The sequence below is a fragment of the Colletotrichum destructivum genome, chromosome 8 (genome assembly GCF_034447905.1).
Source record: "Colletotrichum destructivum chromosome 8, complete sequence".
Lineage (NCBI taxonomy): Eukaryota > Fungi > Ascomycota > Sordariomycetes > Glomerellales > Glomerellaceae > Colletotrichum > Colletotrichum destructivum.
This window is the reverse complement of record NC_085903.1, coordinates 162,812-175,623: the sequence shown is the minus strand read 5'-3', so window position 1 is coordinate 175,623 and position 12,812 is coordinate 162,812. Positions and strand designations below refer to the sequence as shown.

Below are 12,812 nucleotides of genomic sequence, written 5' to 3'. Positions count from 1 at the left end.
CTCCCGCCCGTTGACGCGAAGAGCCAGTCGACGGTAGGATTTCTTTGACCTGTCTTTGCGTGGCGCCAAAGGGGAGGCAAGCCCGGGGAGGGCAAAAACATCACTCGTGAAACCACGGTGGCTGTCGAAAGCCCAACATGATCAAAGTGAGAGAGTGGCCGCTGGTGGGAGAGCCGCCGGGGTTGAAATACTAGATATGTCCGGCCATCCTCCCGCAGCGGGCACGGCGTATTCTCGTCCTGGCATATCGGTTCTTTGCGTAAACAAAAATTTCCTTGACTTCGCTTCTTTTTGCCGGCATTGAGTGTCGCCATGGTTAATATTCGATAATACTAATACTACGTACGGCCTCTATTTCCTCTCCCCCCCACCACACCCTCGACAATGGATTTTGAAAACGCGACTGGGCCGGGCTTGGAGGTGGTCTCGACAGACGGCGCCAACATGAACGATACGAAGACAAACCTGGTGACGGTGATCTGGGGGGTCAACCTCACGGCCTTCGTCCTAGTCGGCCTCCTCGTGCCCCTGCGCGTCATTGTCCGCTGCACCATCACAAGGAACTTCTTCAGCGACGACGTGCTGGTCATAATCGCGGCGCTCTTCACTTTTGGGATCTGCTCGTTGCTCCCTATTGGTAAGTCTACGAGGTTTGCGCATTCGGGACTTGTCTATCCATCCCTGGTCTCTCGGGATTCGAGTACAAACTTTCGGGGATTCGGAAACTGACAAACAGTTCAGCGACGGATCTCGGCCTCGGCCAGCACTCTCAAGACATTGATGCCGAACTCTTGCCTGACAACACAAAGAGCCTGCTACAGGTACGGGTTTCGTAAAGGACGGGCGGGAACAAAGACCCGGTGGCTGACAACTGCGGCAGCTCATCTTCATCGCCAACATCCTTTACCCCTGCGCCATCGCGTTCACAAGGTTGTCGGCGATATGCTCGTTCCTGCGACTCATCACGGAAAAGACGGCACGGTGGTTACTATTCGCGGCAGCGGCTCTGACGAGCGCCTTTGCCGTCTCTTCCGTCTTCGCCGTCGTCTTCCAGTGCAGACCCGTCTCAGCCGCCTGGGACTCGAGCATAAGCGGCGCCTCATGTTTTCCCTTTCTCGATTTCCTCCACGCCAGCACGGCCATCGGAATCGGCATCGATGCGCTGTTGTGCACCGCACCCCTGGTCTATTTCTGGCGGATGGAGATTCCGCTGCGGAAAAAGGTCCAGGTGACGGTCCTCCTCGCCTTTGCCGGGCTGTGAGTCCTGTACCCGTCGTGGTATTCCGCGTAACGAACTGACGAAGGTTTAGTTCTTGTGCTGCGGCTGTCATCAAGATTGTGAACCTGCACCTCCTCAACCAGGGTGACATAACGTGTAAGTGACAACACCTGAGATGCACCTTCGGATGGTATAAATAGACATCAGCCATAATCTGACACTCGCCGAACTAGACAACTGGACGTCATGGGTGCTGTTCTCCATCGCCGAGTGTACAGTGGGCATCATAGCCATCTCGATACCCCCGATCCTCCCCCTCTTTACCAAATGCTCTCGGCACAGAAAGCACGGCGTCTCGCTCCCGCGGGGAGGGGGAGACTCGCTCCGCTTCACATCCATGCCTGGAAAGCCCGTCTTCAACCGTGCCATCGCGCCCCGGGTCATCAAGCCGATGGCGACGCCCTGGAAGGACCGTCCGCTCGAGAAGACGGCGAACCCGGACTTCAAACCCGACTTCCAGTGGCTCAGGCTGGAGCACGCGGAAGCGACGAGCCTGTGCTGGGATAGGGCGCCCCAGTCGACGAAGGCGAACCAGATCCTCGGCATAGCGTTATGAAAGACACAGCGTGGACTCTTGCAATTCTTTCTTTCTTTCTGTCTTTCTTGGCATGGCGCACGCACGATTCAATGACGGAGTTGACGGATCTTGGCTCTGGATGATTCAATTCCGGATATGCGGATTAGATTGATTATTAATCAGGATGACTCGACGACGGGCGGCAAAACGGCGTTTTGGGACGGGTGTTCATCATGAAGCAGAATGATTTATGATTAACACAGACTGACACATCGAGTTTTACCAGCATAATTGCTTCTTTTTATGTTCCCTTTTCACTAAAACACTTCAGCAAAAACCAAAATATATATAAAAAAAAGCTCCAGAAACTTGTTCATCCATTTTCGGGACGCCTCAGCCAGAATTCCGCCATGTGAGGCGACGTGAGCGCCGGAGTGCCCTTCTATCCCGTACCCAACGCAAGCAATTCCCGGATGCATATCCGGATTCTCGCGTGATCAGCAAAACGATGCCAATCTACCTCGGTAACCATGTGTCACCCGCAGCCGTGGACTCTTGCTGAAGGGGTTGTTGTGTGCCCCTCGTTAACCCATCATCGGCTTGCTGTCCGAAGTGAGCTCACCGGCAAACTGTAAGGCTTGAAACCGAGTAGGCGCCGTGGGGTGATTTTCGAATCTTCCCGGGCATTTTGCAGGCGCGGCACCGGCCTGCTTGGGGTCTGTCCTCGGCCTGGGCGTATGGGTTACCGAGCTTGCTGTCCCGTTTTCGAACGAATGGATAGCGGAGGCGGGCGAGAGCGGCCGATTAAGCAGCTGGCAGATCTAGAGTTCACGGTCTGAATCTCCAAGTACGACGTCGTGGGGCGGCCTAAGTAAGATTCCTGTCCAGCAAGATTCCTGTCCGGTAGGATTCCTATCCGAAAGCCGTGGGCAGCCGGATTTTACACGGCGACGACGGGCATTTCCCGGTATTGGTAGCTGTCGAAACAAGCTCAAGAAGGATAGCTGGGATCTAGCCATCAAGGGGGGAAGATGTACCATCCTTGGGAGCCCCGGGGAAGAGTTCCTTTTGGGAATGCTTGGACATGAGTTGGAGCATGCGATGGTTGATCCGAGGCCGATTATTAATCTACCCCATGATTCGAGATGAAGCCAAGACTTCGGCGACGGCTGGCTAAGAGTCATCAGTCAGTCGAGTATCGAGAAGGCAGAAAGAAACAGTTCTATTTCTAAATGGTCAAACAGATCTGCAGCACGGAGAGCTCGGGTTTTGGGGTAACATCTCAACTTAAATCCGCGGGAGCTGACAGCCAGGATTGTGCAACGCGGGCCCCAGACCACCAGAGCTGACCTGATTTCAATCACTTAACAGAAGTCACAAACAAAGTCCATACGGTGCGTCTGAAACCTCACAGCCTGGGAAGCACTTCATATCGTTCAGGCGTGCGGGACTGAAGACGAACAGGAGCCAAAGAAGGGGGGGTGTGGGGGGGGGGGGGGGGGGGGGGTGTGGGAATCGAAGGCAGATGTTTATCTTTCTCAAAAGCTTCTCTATTCCATGTCCGAGAATAATTCTCCATAAGCCAACCCGGCATCCGAGTGCGCAGCCGCCCAATCACGACGTGTAGCGGGCGGTTGAAGGCGACTCAAGGGAGAAAAACAAAGAATGCTGCCTCGAACTCTAATGAGCGAGACGACTCGACGACGGCCTTCCTCGTATCCTTCTAGCGTCCAGAATGGAACAAGCTCACGCAGCCAAGACTCAAGCAAGAGACACTCGGCGACACACCCGAAGCCCCCGCGTCACCTGATCCAAGCTGGGGAGTTGACTGGGAGGGGAGACGGGCACCTGGCGGAGTCGGCGCCGGAGGAGGGCCCTGGAAACAGAGTTTGGCCATGGTTTGAAGTATCTCGTGTTTGCTCAGCCCAAAGCTTTGTCTGTTTACTTAGTCCCAATGAAGAAGGGGGCAAAAATTACCTGTGCCCGTTCTGGGTTGCTTGATTGGGGTTCACCGTGAGCTTGATGTGTGGTGGGAGGAGGACACGTTCAGGAATAGACAAAGAGAAAGGTAAAAACCCTTGGAAACCTTTGGACAGCCTATTTGGGGAAAAGGTCTGGAAGCTTGCATGGGGACAGTTCCCGGCCTATGTCGTCCGCCCCGTACATCGTACATACATCCACCACATGGAGAAGACAAGCAGAGGGAATGGACAAGTTGAGAAAGTGGCCGATGAAACCCCTCCGATTTGCATGGGGCAAATTGGGCTCAACGCGGAACGGGGTCGCGTGCCTCGGAGCCCATTCAAGCTTAATTGACCCTCTTTTCAATCCCGATTGTACTTGCCGACCCCCCCTACAGAGAGTCATTGACAAGAGGCGATTCCACACATTCTCGGTCAGACAACATCACTTTGACCGTCTTACTCCGACGACTCCTCCTTCTTACTATTCTTCTCTTGGGTCTTGCCTTCATCCGCTCCCTTACCCGACGGGCTGACCTCCTACTTTACTAGTCCCAACATGGCCAGCCACCAGTCAGAAACGCGCTGCCCCTGAGAGGGACCCGAGCGAGAGATGCGAGATGAGCCCCCCCGACTTGGTGGTGCGTCCGAAGCGCAGGCGCCCAAAGCCTAGAAGGGCATGTCGAGTAAGCAAAAGGTGGTGGGGAATTGTCATAGGGAGGGTCTCTCTCTTCTCCAAGTCTCCAAGTCAAGTCTTACTGGATACTGCGACTGACTGACTGTCTTGCGTCCTCACCCGCCCCCCCCTCCCCGCATTGACAGGGCAGAGAGAACGTGATAATATGCTCCGCTTGACCTTTATGGGCCCCAACTATATGCTCCATGAACGTGCCATCGCTGGGAACATCGCCCCATTCCATAGCCCCCAACGGCAACCCCTGTCACTCCTCCCGGCTGAACGTCGTCTTTTCGTCTTAGCTCGAACGAGTCTGATTCTGCAGTCTGTTTCGCCAACTGCCAAACGCCAAACCATTAACTTTCTCGCCTATAGACTCTCCAACGCATCGGAAGGGGTAGGGGGGGTGGGGGGGTAAGATACATCCAAGTACGGATAAGGTGCTTCTAGACGCATTGGCAAGCTTGCTTCTGGAGTTCTGGTCCAGAGTGGGTTCATGCAGAGAAAGCCTGCGCGCGTGTGTCGGAAAGAAAAAGATCCACGCCATCATCCATGTGGGTTTTCTTTTTCCTTCTCTGCAGCGGGCGGGTGTGGTCTGCTTCACACCAACAGCAAGTTTCGCAACGGGGCAACTAACCCGCTTTGCCCATCTCATCCGGAAGCATGCCGGGATGTGTGGTCGTGGTGTACAAGGAACGGGCGATGGCGCCAGGGACCAGACACACACACACACACACACACACACACACTCTCTCTCTCTCTCTCTCTCTCTCTCTCTCTCTCTCTCTCTCTCTCTCTCTCTCTCTCTCTCTCTCTTTCTCTTTCTCTTTCTCTTTTTGTCTGCCTTCTGCCAAAACGGCCGTGAGTTGCGCGCGCGCGTTTGTGTGTATGTGTGTGTGGGATGACTGACAGTGCTCGCGCCTTTTCTAACTCTTGGCAACTTGGCAACCACCGTGTGGGACGAAGGAAGGTCTGTTGGTGCCCACTGCGTTCCCATCCTTTCGCTAAGGCTCTTCCTCTGCTTCGACCTGTTCGTCGTGGGGATAAACAGCACTGGGAGGGGGTGGATGGGTGGGGGCAAGTTGTCATTCGTATTACAAGAAAGCACGAAGGGGGCACGCATATGGCCTATGTATTCCCGTGTCCTCCCCTTGCAGCGGATCCATCTCCCCTCTTTCAGTCTTCTTCCTCGTCCTCGTCCTCCATCACAACCATTCTGTATCGCAGGCCCCTCTACTCGTCCTTCTACATGTTTCCACCCAGGATATCTAGGAGATGACCAGAACTTTGGGGCTCCTTGGCCGGCACCCTCTGCTACCGCTTGTCTTGCTGTTGTCCTGGCTCGCGGCCGCGGTGGAGGCGCAGGGCGTCGCCGAACTGCTCTCCCAGATTCCCAGTTGCGCTGTAAGTTTGTTTCTTTTTATCACCTTACTGTTTGTTTGTTTGTTTGTTGTTTGTCACACTACTTGGCAGTTTTCTGCCCTCGAGTCCGTCCCGCCCCCCCCCCCCCCCCCCCCTCCCCCGGAATAGAGACCTGGTCAAAAAAAGCAAACAAATCTCCGACTGCTGTGTAGGGCTGACCGGGCCATGGTTTCCCCATGATGCTAGCTTCCATGTCTCACGCAAGGTCTGGCAGATGGTAATTGCAGCTTAACATCGGTCGTCACCGCTGCCGACTGCCTGTGTCTCAATATCCCGCTGCAGTCGGACCTATCGACATGTGTGCAGCTCAACTGCCACTTTGAAGATCAAGCACGTAAGTTCTCTTGTGATTATCTTCTTAATAGGGATTCGTCTCAAGTTGGTGTTGACGGACCTGTAGGTGCCGCGAGTCTCGAGACGAGCCTCTGTGCCGCGTATCCAAAGGAGTCGAGGAGCCACGAGGTCAAGACCATCGCCATTGCCCTGTCGGTTATTACGTTCCCGGTTGTTGCACTCCGCTGTATCTCCAGATGGATGATTACTCGCAGACTGTGGTGGGACGACTGGACAGCTGTGTTTGCAACGGTTAGTTTGATCTCACGAGGGAGGGCCGACAGAGATGGGAACAGAGAGACTGCAACGGAGAGAGGAACAGGGGAACAGAAGAAGGGAAGGAGAGACAGCAAGAGAGAAAGGGAGAGGGACAGAGAGAGAGAGAGAGAGAGAGAGAAAGTCGTGACTGACGGAACTTAGGTGCTCCTCGCCGGACTCGCGGGCATCGAAATCGCCAGCGCCGACCTGGGCTTCGGGACGCACTACTGGAACGTCGAACTCGCTGCCGGAACGAAGCTGATCCAGCTCTTCTACGTCGTCCAGCAGCTCTACATCCTCATCCAGGTCTTCGCCAAGATCTCCATCCTGCTCTTCTTCTCCCGCATCTTCCCTGCGCGCTGGTTCCAGCTGACCGTCCGCTGCTTCATCGCCTTCCTGCTTATCCACGGCCTCGTCTTCCTCCTCGTCATCGTCTTCCAGTGCACGCCCATCTCGTCAACGTGGGACAGGAGCAACCCGGACCGCAAGTGCCTTAACGTCACGGCCATCGGGTACGCCGGCGCCGTCCTCAGCATCGTCGAGGACCTGGTCATCCTAGTCTTACCGATCCCCGAGCTAGTCAAACTGCAGCTCAATATCCGAAAGAAGATTGCACTGGGCTTCATGTTCAGCCTCGGATCATTGTGCGTCCATGCTTAAACAGGAGCCCCCCCCGCCCCCCCCCCCCCCCCCCCTTTACACGGTACCTTGGTCGTTTGGAAACCCGAGGCCCTCGCTAACAAGATGGGGGTGACCTAGTGCCTGCATTACCACCATGGTCCGACTCAAGTATTTGGTCATGTTCTCGAGCACCTTTGACACAACCTGGGACAACGTCGACATCGTCATCTGGTCCATTGTCGAGGAATTCTGCGCAATCCTCTGCGCGAGCCTCCCGGCCCTGCGCCCGCTGCTGCAAAAAGTGCCCCAGCTCTTCACCAGCAAAAAGGAGACGACCAAGGAAACCCGCAGCACGGCGCAGTCCAGGCGCTCGATACTACACATCGGCAAGGACAAGTTCCACGAGCTCCCGGAGACCCCGGTCAGCGGTGTAGACGACGACGATGATGAGGAGGACCAGCCGCCGGCGCTAATCGACATCGCCGACCAGATGGCGGCCCAGGCGGACGGCAAGCGGCCGGTGGTCTTTGCGAAAGACAAGGAGACGACGGTCAACTGGCGCGCCGACGTCGAGTTGCAAAACGTCAAGGCAGGGAAGAGGTGGCAAAAGGACGTCAACGGGAGGCTCTAATCAACTCTAGCTGGCTTTGAGGGCGCGGGCGGGCGTAAGCATTGAATCATGAACTCTGGCACTCTATTTTTGTTTTGATGATGATAGGATGAAGGGATTGTAAGACCTTTTTCCTTGTCCTCTTCCATTTTTGGGTATGCAAGCGACGGCGAATGTGGGAAACCCTGGTTTTGTTTCTGAAGAGAGCCGAGAGAGAAAGCAGGAGAGACAGAGACAGAGACAGATAAAGAGAGAGAGAGAGAGAAGATACCAGTCAACGTATTGTGTTTGTTGTTTCAGCAAGGGTATAAAATGTACTTGGAATACGACCATTAGACGACCGAACTCGGGGTGTGTGTGAGACCCGAGCAATGAACTCAGAACAACAGACCACAGCCAGGTCGATATAGAGAGTAGGATACAATGATTATACGAATAAACTCGGGGGAGTGACTTGAGTAATGAACAACAGGCCGCATCCAAGTCGGCTGCCGCGAGCTCTGTCCAGCTGCCGCGCCCTCGCCCCGCGTCACGTCCAACTTCTCCGCTTATCAATCTCCTTCTATTCGTACTCCTCGCTGGTCATCAGGTCCCAGCTTTCGTCCAACTGCCGACGGTGTTCGGCCGCCGCCAAGCCCGTCGCGACGACCAGGTCCAGGTCGAGATCTGCGAGCGCGGCGTGCAGCTCGAAGCCGGGACCCCGGCCGGCTCTGTTGATATCTGACCCCTTCAGATTCAGGCCGCCTGCGGACGGGCTGCTCCCGTAACCTACTCCGCCTCCTCCGCCTCCTCCGCCTCCACCCAGTACGTGCAGCTTGGGACGGAAGTATGCTAGCGTCTTGCCATTGAAGTCGATGAGCCTCATGCCCCTGCCCTTCTTGCCCAGCTCCTCCCAGCGCATCTCCCCGGCGCCCAGGAAGCGGAAGCTGAGGGCGCTGGACAGGGGATGTTTGCGCATCATCTTAAAGTTGACGCCCCGGACGGCCATGTCGACTCTCGGTGGTATCGTGCGGGTCTTGATGGAGCCGACGGGGCGGTGTTCGGTGGATATTGCATCGCACTTGGTCCTCCGCACTTCCATCTTGGTCATTTTGGCATTGTGACTGACGCTGTACAAGGGGACGAGACCCGCATTGGGTTTGACGAGGTTAATGATGAAAGCGTCATTTGTGGCTCGACTCAGGTAGAGGGTATGCCGTGGTTCTGGTGATCGCTCCATCGTCCTCCACACAATGGCTTTGTCGAGACAGAGTCGCAAGATAACTTTGCAACCCGAATTGATGCGAGGGGGGGAAACCCCAGAGCTTTAACCACCGGCAAACCGTGGAGAAAGACGGTGGCCGTATTGTTGCTTGCACCTTCTGTGACGTACGTCTGTGACCCTAAACGCCTCTTCGGTGTAGACTTAGAGGAGGGGTCGGAGGTGGCGCTCCGTAATTCACCGTCCCCTCACATGTCTGTTAGCTAGAGACGAGATGGAGAAGACCATGGAAAACGGTTCATCCATGGTCAACAGGCATGATGGTGAGACGGATGGGCGAACCGTTGCCTCTGAGCGGTCGAGGGGCGCCGCAGGTGTCATGGATGCCATCCAAAGCGAAAGGGTCAGAGACTCGAGTTCGGAGTAGCAGTCAACTAGTTGTTGACTCGTCGGGTCTAAGGTTGAGCCGATGACGTAGACGGCAACTGTGTTTTGACCGAGACCAATAGAACGCCAAACAAGCAGGTCGAATGAATGCTCCATCCAAGCTCGGACGCTCTGTCGGCGATTTGGTGTTTCGGCGAAGGCGGGGTTGACCGGACAAGGAGGTTGATCGGGCAGATTGACCACCCCTCCGTCAGAGACCGTCCAAGATGCCGGTTCGACCGGCAGCGGGACAGGCCATCCGACCGGAGATTGATCAATCTGCCTGCTCGGTCCTTGGCTGGGCCATCACGATGAGGCTGACAGGCGGCGATCCAAGAATCAGGCCATTCCAATGCCAAGAGGAGGGGGGCATGAAAGCTGATGCAGAGAAACAGCAACAAGCTTTTTGATCGCCGACAAGGGCGGTTGAGTCAGTACAGTAGTATAGTAGTCGTCCGTTGCAGTGCGTGTCGGCAGTTATATTTGCACGTGTGTGGATGGAAACACGGTGGGTTGGAGAGTATGATCGAAGCTGGGGTTGAACGTATGGACGATTGGATGCCAAGGAGCGGACGAGTCGAGGGAATGACACATGTGCGTCAATGGGAGGAATGCATTAATGCGGAGAGAATAGACGCGCAGAAGACAAGCACAAACTGTGTAGCATGCATGTAAACGGACAGATGCGTTTACCGGCTCGATGAACCTGATGGGATTCATGTTTTAACAGTATGGGGCTTTTTTCTATTGACAGTTACCTAGTATCCATCCCTAAACAGCAGGAGCTCCTGCACACAGCACCACGCAGCATGAGGACCGTGCACTGCGCCCTGCGCCTTCCTCTACACAGTAAGGTACCTAGGTACTCTGTATTGTCAGCACCAGAGCATGACAGCAGCTAGCAGCCAGCAGCTAGCAGCCAGCAGCCAAACCGGGAAAGCTTCGACATCACACGGTCACTTTTTGTTCAGTTGGGGCCAGTCGTATTCCCCCTCCCCCCCTCCAAAACCATCACCACCAACATTGCATCGCCATCTTCCTCGGCCAGATCGACGTTCCCTTGTTTGCAGCATATCCCTGTCGACATTAGACACAGACACAGACACACTGGCTCTTGCGACACGGGTCTCATGAACCCAGTACACATCATCCCGAGACCGGTAGCTGCTCAATAGCGCCATGAATTGAGCCGCACGTCATCACGATGCCTCCTCCCGAGTCCCGTCCCCTCCTCCTCCCCCAGAACCGCAAGCTCCGTCATCTCCGCGGCATCTACCTCCGGAACCTGAGCTTCGTTCGTCCTCGGGGCCAGACCATTGACGACACGGCCTTGAACAAGTCATCCTCGAAGCTCGATGCCCTCCGTGATGCCCCTCAGCTGCATCATGCTCTCTCCAGCGACAGCCTCCGGCCCAAGCCGCCGCGCCGCCGGAGCACCGCCCTCGCCCACGCCACCCCGGTGACAAGACAGCGCATGCTGCAATTCACCATCGACGGTAGAGCCGCCGATGCGTTTTTTTCCCTGCACTGCGACGGCGAGGACGAGCCCGTCTACATTAGCGAGACGAAGGAGCATGCGACTGTAAGCAGCCGCTGTCGTCGGGCCGCAGCCGTCACACAACGCACGCGCACACACGCATACACACCCAGCTAACATTCGGGTCGACAGAATTTCAACTTTCAATTTTTCGACCTCAACCACCACGGCCCATCCGTCACCCGCTCGCCCGTCGTCACTATCAAGATCTGGGCGAACCGGACTTCGTGGACGCTGTTGCTCCAAGACACGATCGACCTTCGAAGTCTACACTTCATTGGCACCCTCCAAAACCGCAAGTTCCCTCCAAACGGGCTCATCTTCCATCTCGCCGACGGCATCTACTCGCTCGACGTCCTCGGCAAGCCCACGCACGCAAAGGATCTCCCGCCACTCCATACCTCGTCTTATAATGCTCTCATGAAACTCGCGACCCTCGACACCTCGATCCAGGACGCCATCGCGACACAGGAACAGCTCACGGCCCAGATTAACGACATACTTGAGAAGTCGCCCCACAACGAGACGCCCGCCGCCGAGGAAAAGGTGAAGCTGGCCAACAAGTACGTAGCCCACGAGCTACGATCTCTCAAGGCAGCCGAAAAGCGGCGCGACGAGCTGCGCGAATCACTCAAGTCGCGCAGGGAAGCTATTGCGCAAGGCCGTGCCCTACAAGATAAGCTCGCGAAGGACATTGTCGATGCGACGCAGCACCTGGCAGCCTCGAAGGTGGTTCTCGCCAAGACCAAGGAGCAAATTCGAGGCCAGCGCCGCCGCATCTGCGCCGACCTCGGCAACATATACCAGATCACACCCTGCCCATCGGGCCCTCCGCTGTCGTTCCAAATCGCCGGCCTCGCCCTCCCGAATACGACATATGACACGGCTACTTCTCGCGGCCCCGACGACGACCTGTTGTCCGGTGCACTGGGCCACGTCGCTGCGTTGACGAACGCCCTGCAATATTACCTATCCGTACCCCTGCCGTACCCCGTCACGCCCTTTGGGTCACGCTCGTCCATTCGCGATGACATATCCCTCCTCACCGATCTCAACTCGGCCCAAGCAGCCCGCCAACGCGACTTCCCCTTGTACCTTCCCCGAGGCGGCTCCACTGCGGCGCAATATCGATTCGACTACGGCTGGTTTATCTTGAACAAGGACATCGAGGCCCTGTGCGCAAGTCAGGGCCTCAAGGTCGTCGACATTCGTCATACCCTACCGAATCTCAAGTACCTGCTCTACGTCTGCAGCGCGGGCAGCGATGAGGTCCCCGAACGCAAGCGCGGTGGTGTTCGCGGTCTCTGGGCCGGACGTCTGAAGGGCCGCATTCCTTCCTCTGCTGTCATTGCCGGTGACGGAGATACAAGCAGCGTCGGCGGCAGTCGTCGCGGTAGTACCGATAGCGAGGTGCTCAGCCGACAGCGCGACGAGCTCCGGAGAGCAATGACCGTTCGTGATGGGGCCGAGTCGCCCATCGACCACAGCCACAACGGCACCGGCAACGGCAACGGTAACGGTAACGGCGGATCCGCAGGCCTGCCCTTTGGCGAGGTGAAAGTCTCGCTGAGGACGAAGGGCATGAGGGAGAACGCAGGAAAGTAGGCAGCTATCATTAGTAACGAACGATCTGGGCTTGGACACAAGGGAACAGATCACAGCGGGCGGGGGAGGAGGGTCGGTTGATTACATTACTGCGTGGTTTCACTATCGAGATACCCCGGCCTTCAAGTCGCTGCCGCCACTAATAAAAATGTTAATTGTTGCAGGCGACCAAAGCCAAGCTTTCCTGGGAATCATCCGTCTTTTTCACACCACCCACTGCGCCCGTGTCCCCTCAGATTTGGAGAACTCGCCGAATCCTTTGTGAACGAGAATTGCTCTAGTACACCCTTCTCGCTCGACCTCCCCCCCCCCCCCCCCCCGTAATGCGCCGTTAAAAACAAATTACCTCGTCCCATCCTGCCATCT

The 12,812-nt window shown here is 56.1% G+C and overlaps 4 protein-coding genes across 4 annotated transcripts; 3 read left to right on the top strand and 1 right to left on the bottom strand.

Moving 5' to 3' along the window:
- Window positions 1–384: 384 nt before the first annotated feature.
- CDEST_11897 (uncharacterized protein) lies at window positions 385–2,603 on the top strand (the record flags this gene model as incomplete). The annotated part of the gene is made up of 5 exons (XM_062928053.1): window positions 385–637; window positions 742–821; window positions 881–1,257; window positions 1,311–1,375; window positions 1,453–2,603. The coding sequence occupies 5 exons, from the start codon at window positions 385–387 to the stop codon at window positions 1,833–1,835; spliced, it is 1,158 nt and encodes a 385-aa protein (XP_062784104.1). The 3' UTR covers window positions 1,836–2,603.
- A 2,623-nt stretch (window positions 2,604–5,226) lies between these two features.
- On the top strand, window positions 5,227–9,936 carry CDEST_11896 (Putative extracellular membrane protein, CFEM). The gene is made up of 5 exons (XM_062928052.1): window positions 5,227–5,837; window positions 6,042–6,189; window positions 6,256–6,440; window positions 6,609–7,090; window positions 7,206–9,936. The coding sequence occupies exons 1-5, from the start codon at window positions 5,709–5,711 to the stop codon at window positions 7,696–7,698; spliced, it is 1,437 nt and encodes a 478-aa protein (XP_062784103.1). The 5' UTR covers window positions 5,227–5,708; the 3' UTR covers window positions 7,699–9,936.
- CDEST_11895 (uncharacterized protein) lies at window positions 8,239–9,936 on the bottom strand. Its single transcript, XM_062928051.1, has one exon. It carries the CDS (start codon window positions 8,894–8,896, stop codon window positions 8,240–8,242), a length of 657 nt encoding a protein of 218 aa, XP_062784102.1. The 5' UTR covers window positions 8,897–9,936; the 3' UTR covers window position 8,239.
- A 327-nt stretch (window positions 9,937–10,263) lies between these two features.
- Window positions 10,264–12,811, top strand: CDEST_11894 (uncharacterized protein). The gene is made up of 2 exons (XM_062928050.1): window positions 10,264–10,886; window positions 10,974–12,811. Exons 1-2 carry the CDS (start codon window positions 10,509–10,511, stop codon window positions 12,444–12,446), a joined length of 1,851 nt encoding a protein of 616 aa, XP_062784101.1. The 5' UTR covers window positions 10,264–10,508; the 3' UTR covers window positions 12,447–12,811.
- Window position 12,812: the final 1 nt, after the last annotated feature.

Bases quoted from the DNA above. Each gene is read 5' to 3' on its own strand.
- CDEST_11896 (XM_062928052.1), top strand. From the start codon at position 5,709: ATGACCAGAACTTTGGGGCTCCTTGGCCGGCACCCTCTGCTACCGCTT. The intron at 5,838-6,041 runs GTAAGTTTGTTT...CCATGATGCTAG, and splicing joins CCCAGATTCCCAGTTGCGCT to CTTCCATGTCTCACGCAAGG. The intron at 6,441-6,608 runs GTTAGTTTGATC...GACGGAACTTAG, and splicing joins GGACAGCTGTGTTTGCAACG to GTGCTCCTCGCCGGACTCGC.
- CDEST_11894 (XM_062928050.1), top strand. From the start codon at position 10,509: ATGCCTCCTCCCGAGTCCCGTCCCCTCCTCCTCCCCCAGAACCGCAAG. The intron at 10,887-10,973 runs GTAAGCAGCCGC...TCGGGTCGACAG, and splicing joins AGACGAAGGAGCATGCGACT to AATTTCAACTTTCAATTTTT.
- CDEST_11895 (XM_062928051.1), bottom strand. From the start codon at position 8,896: ATGGAGCGATCACCAGAACCACGGCATACCCTCTACCTGAGTCGAGCC.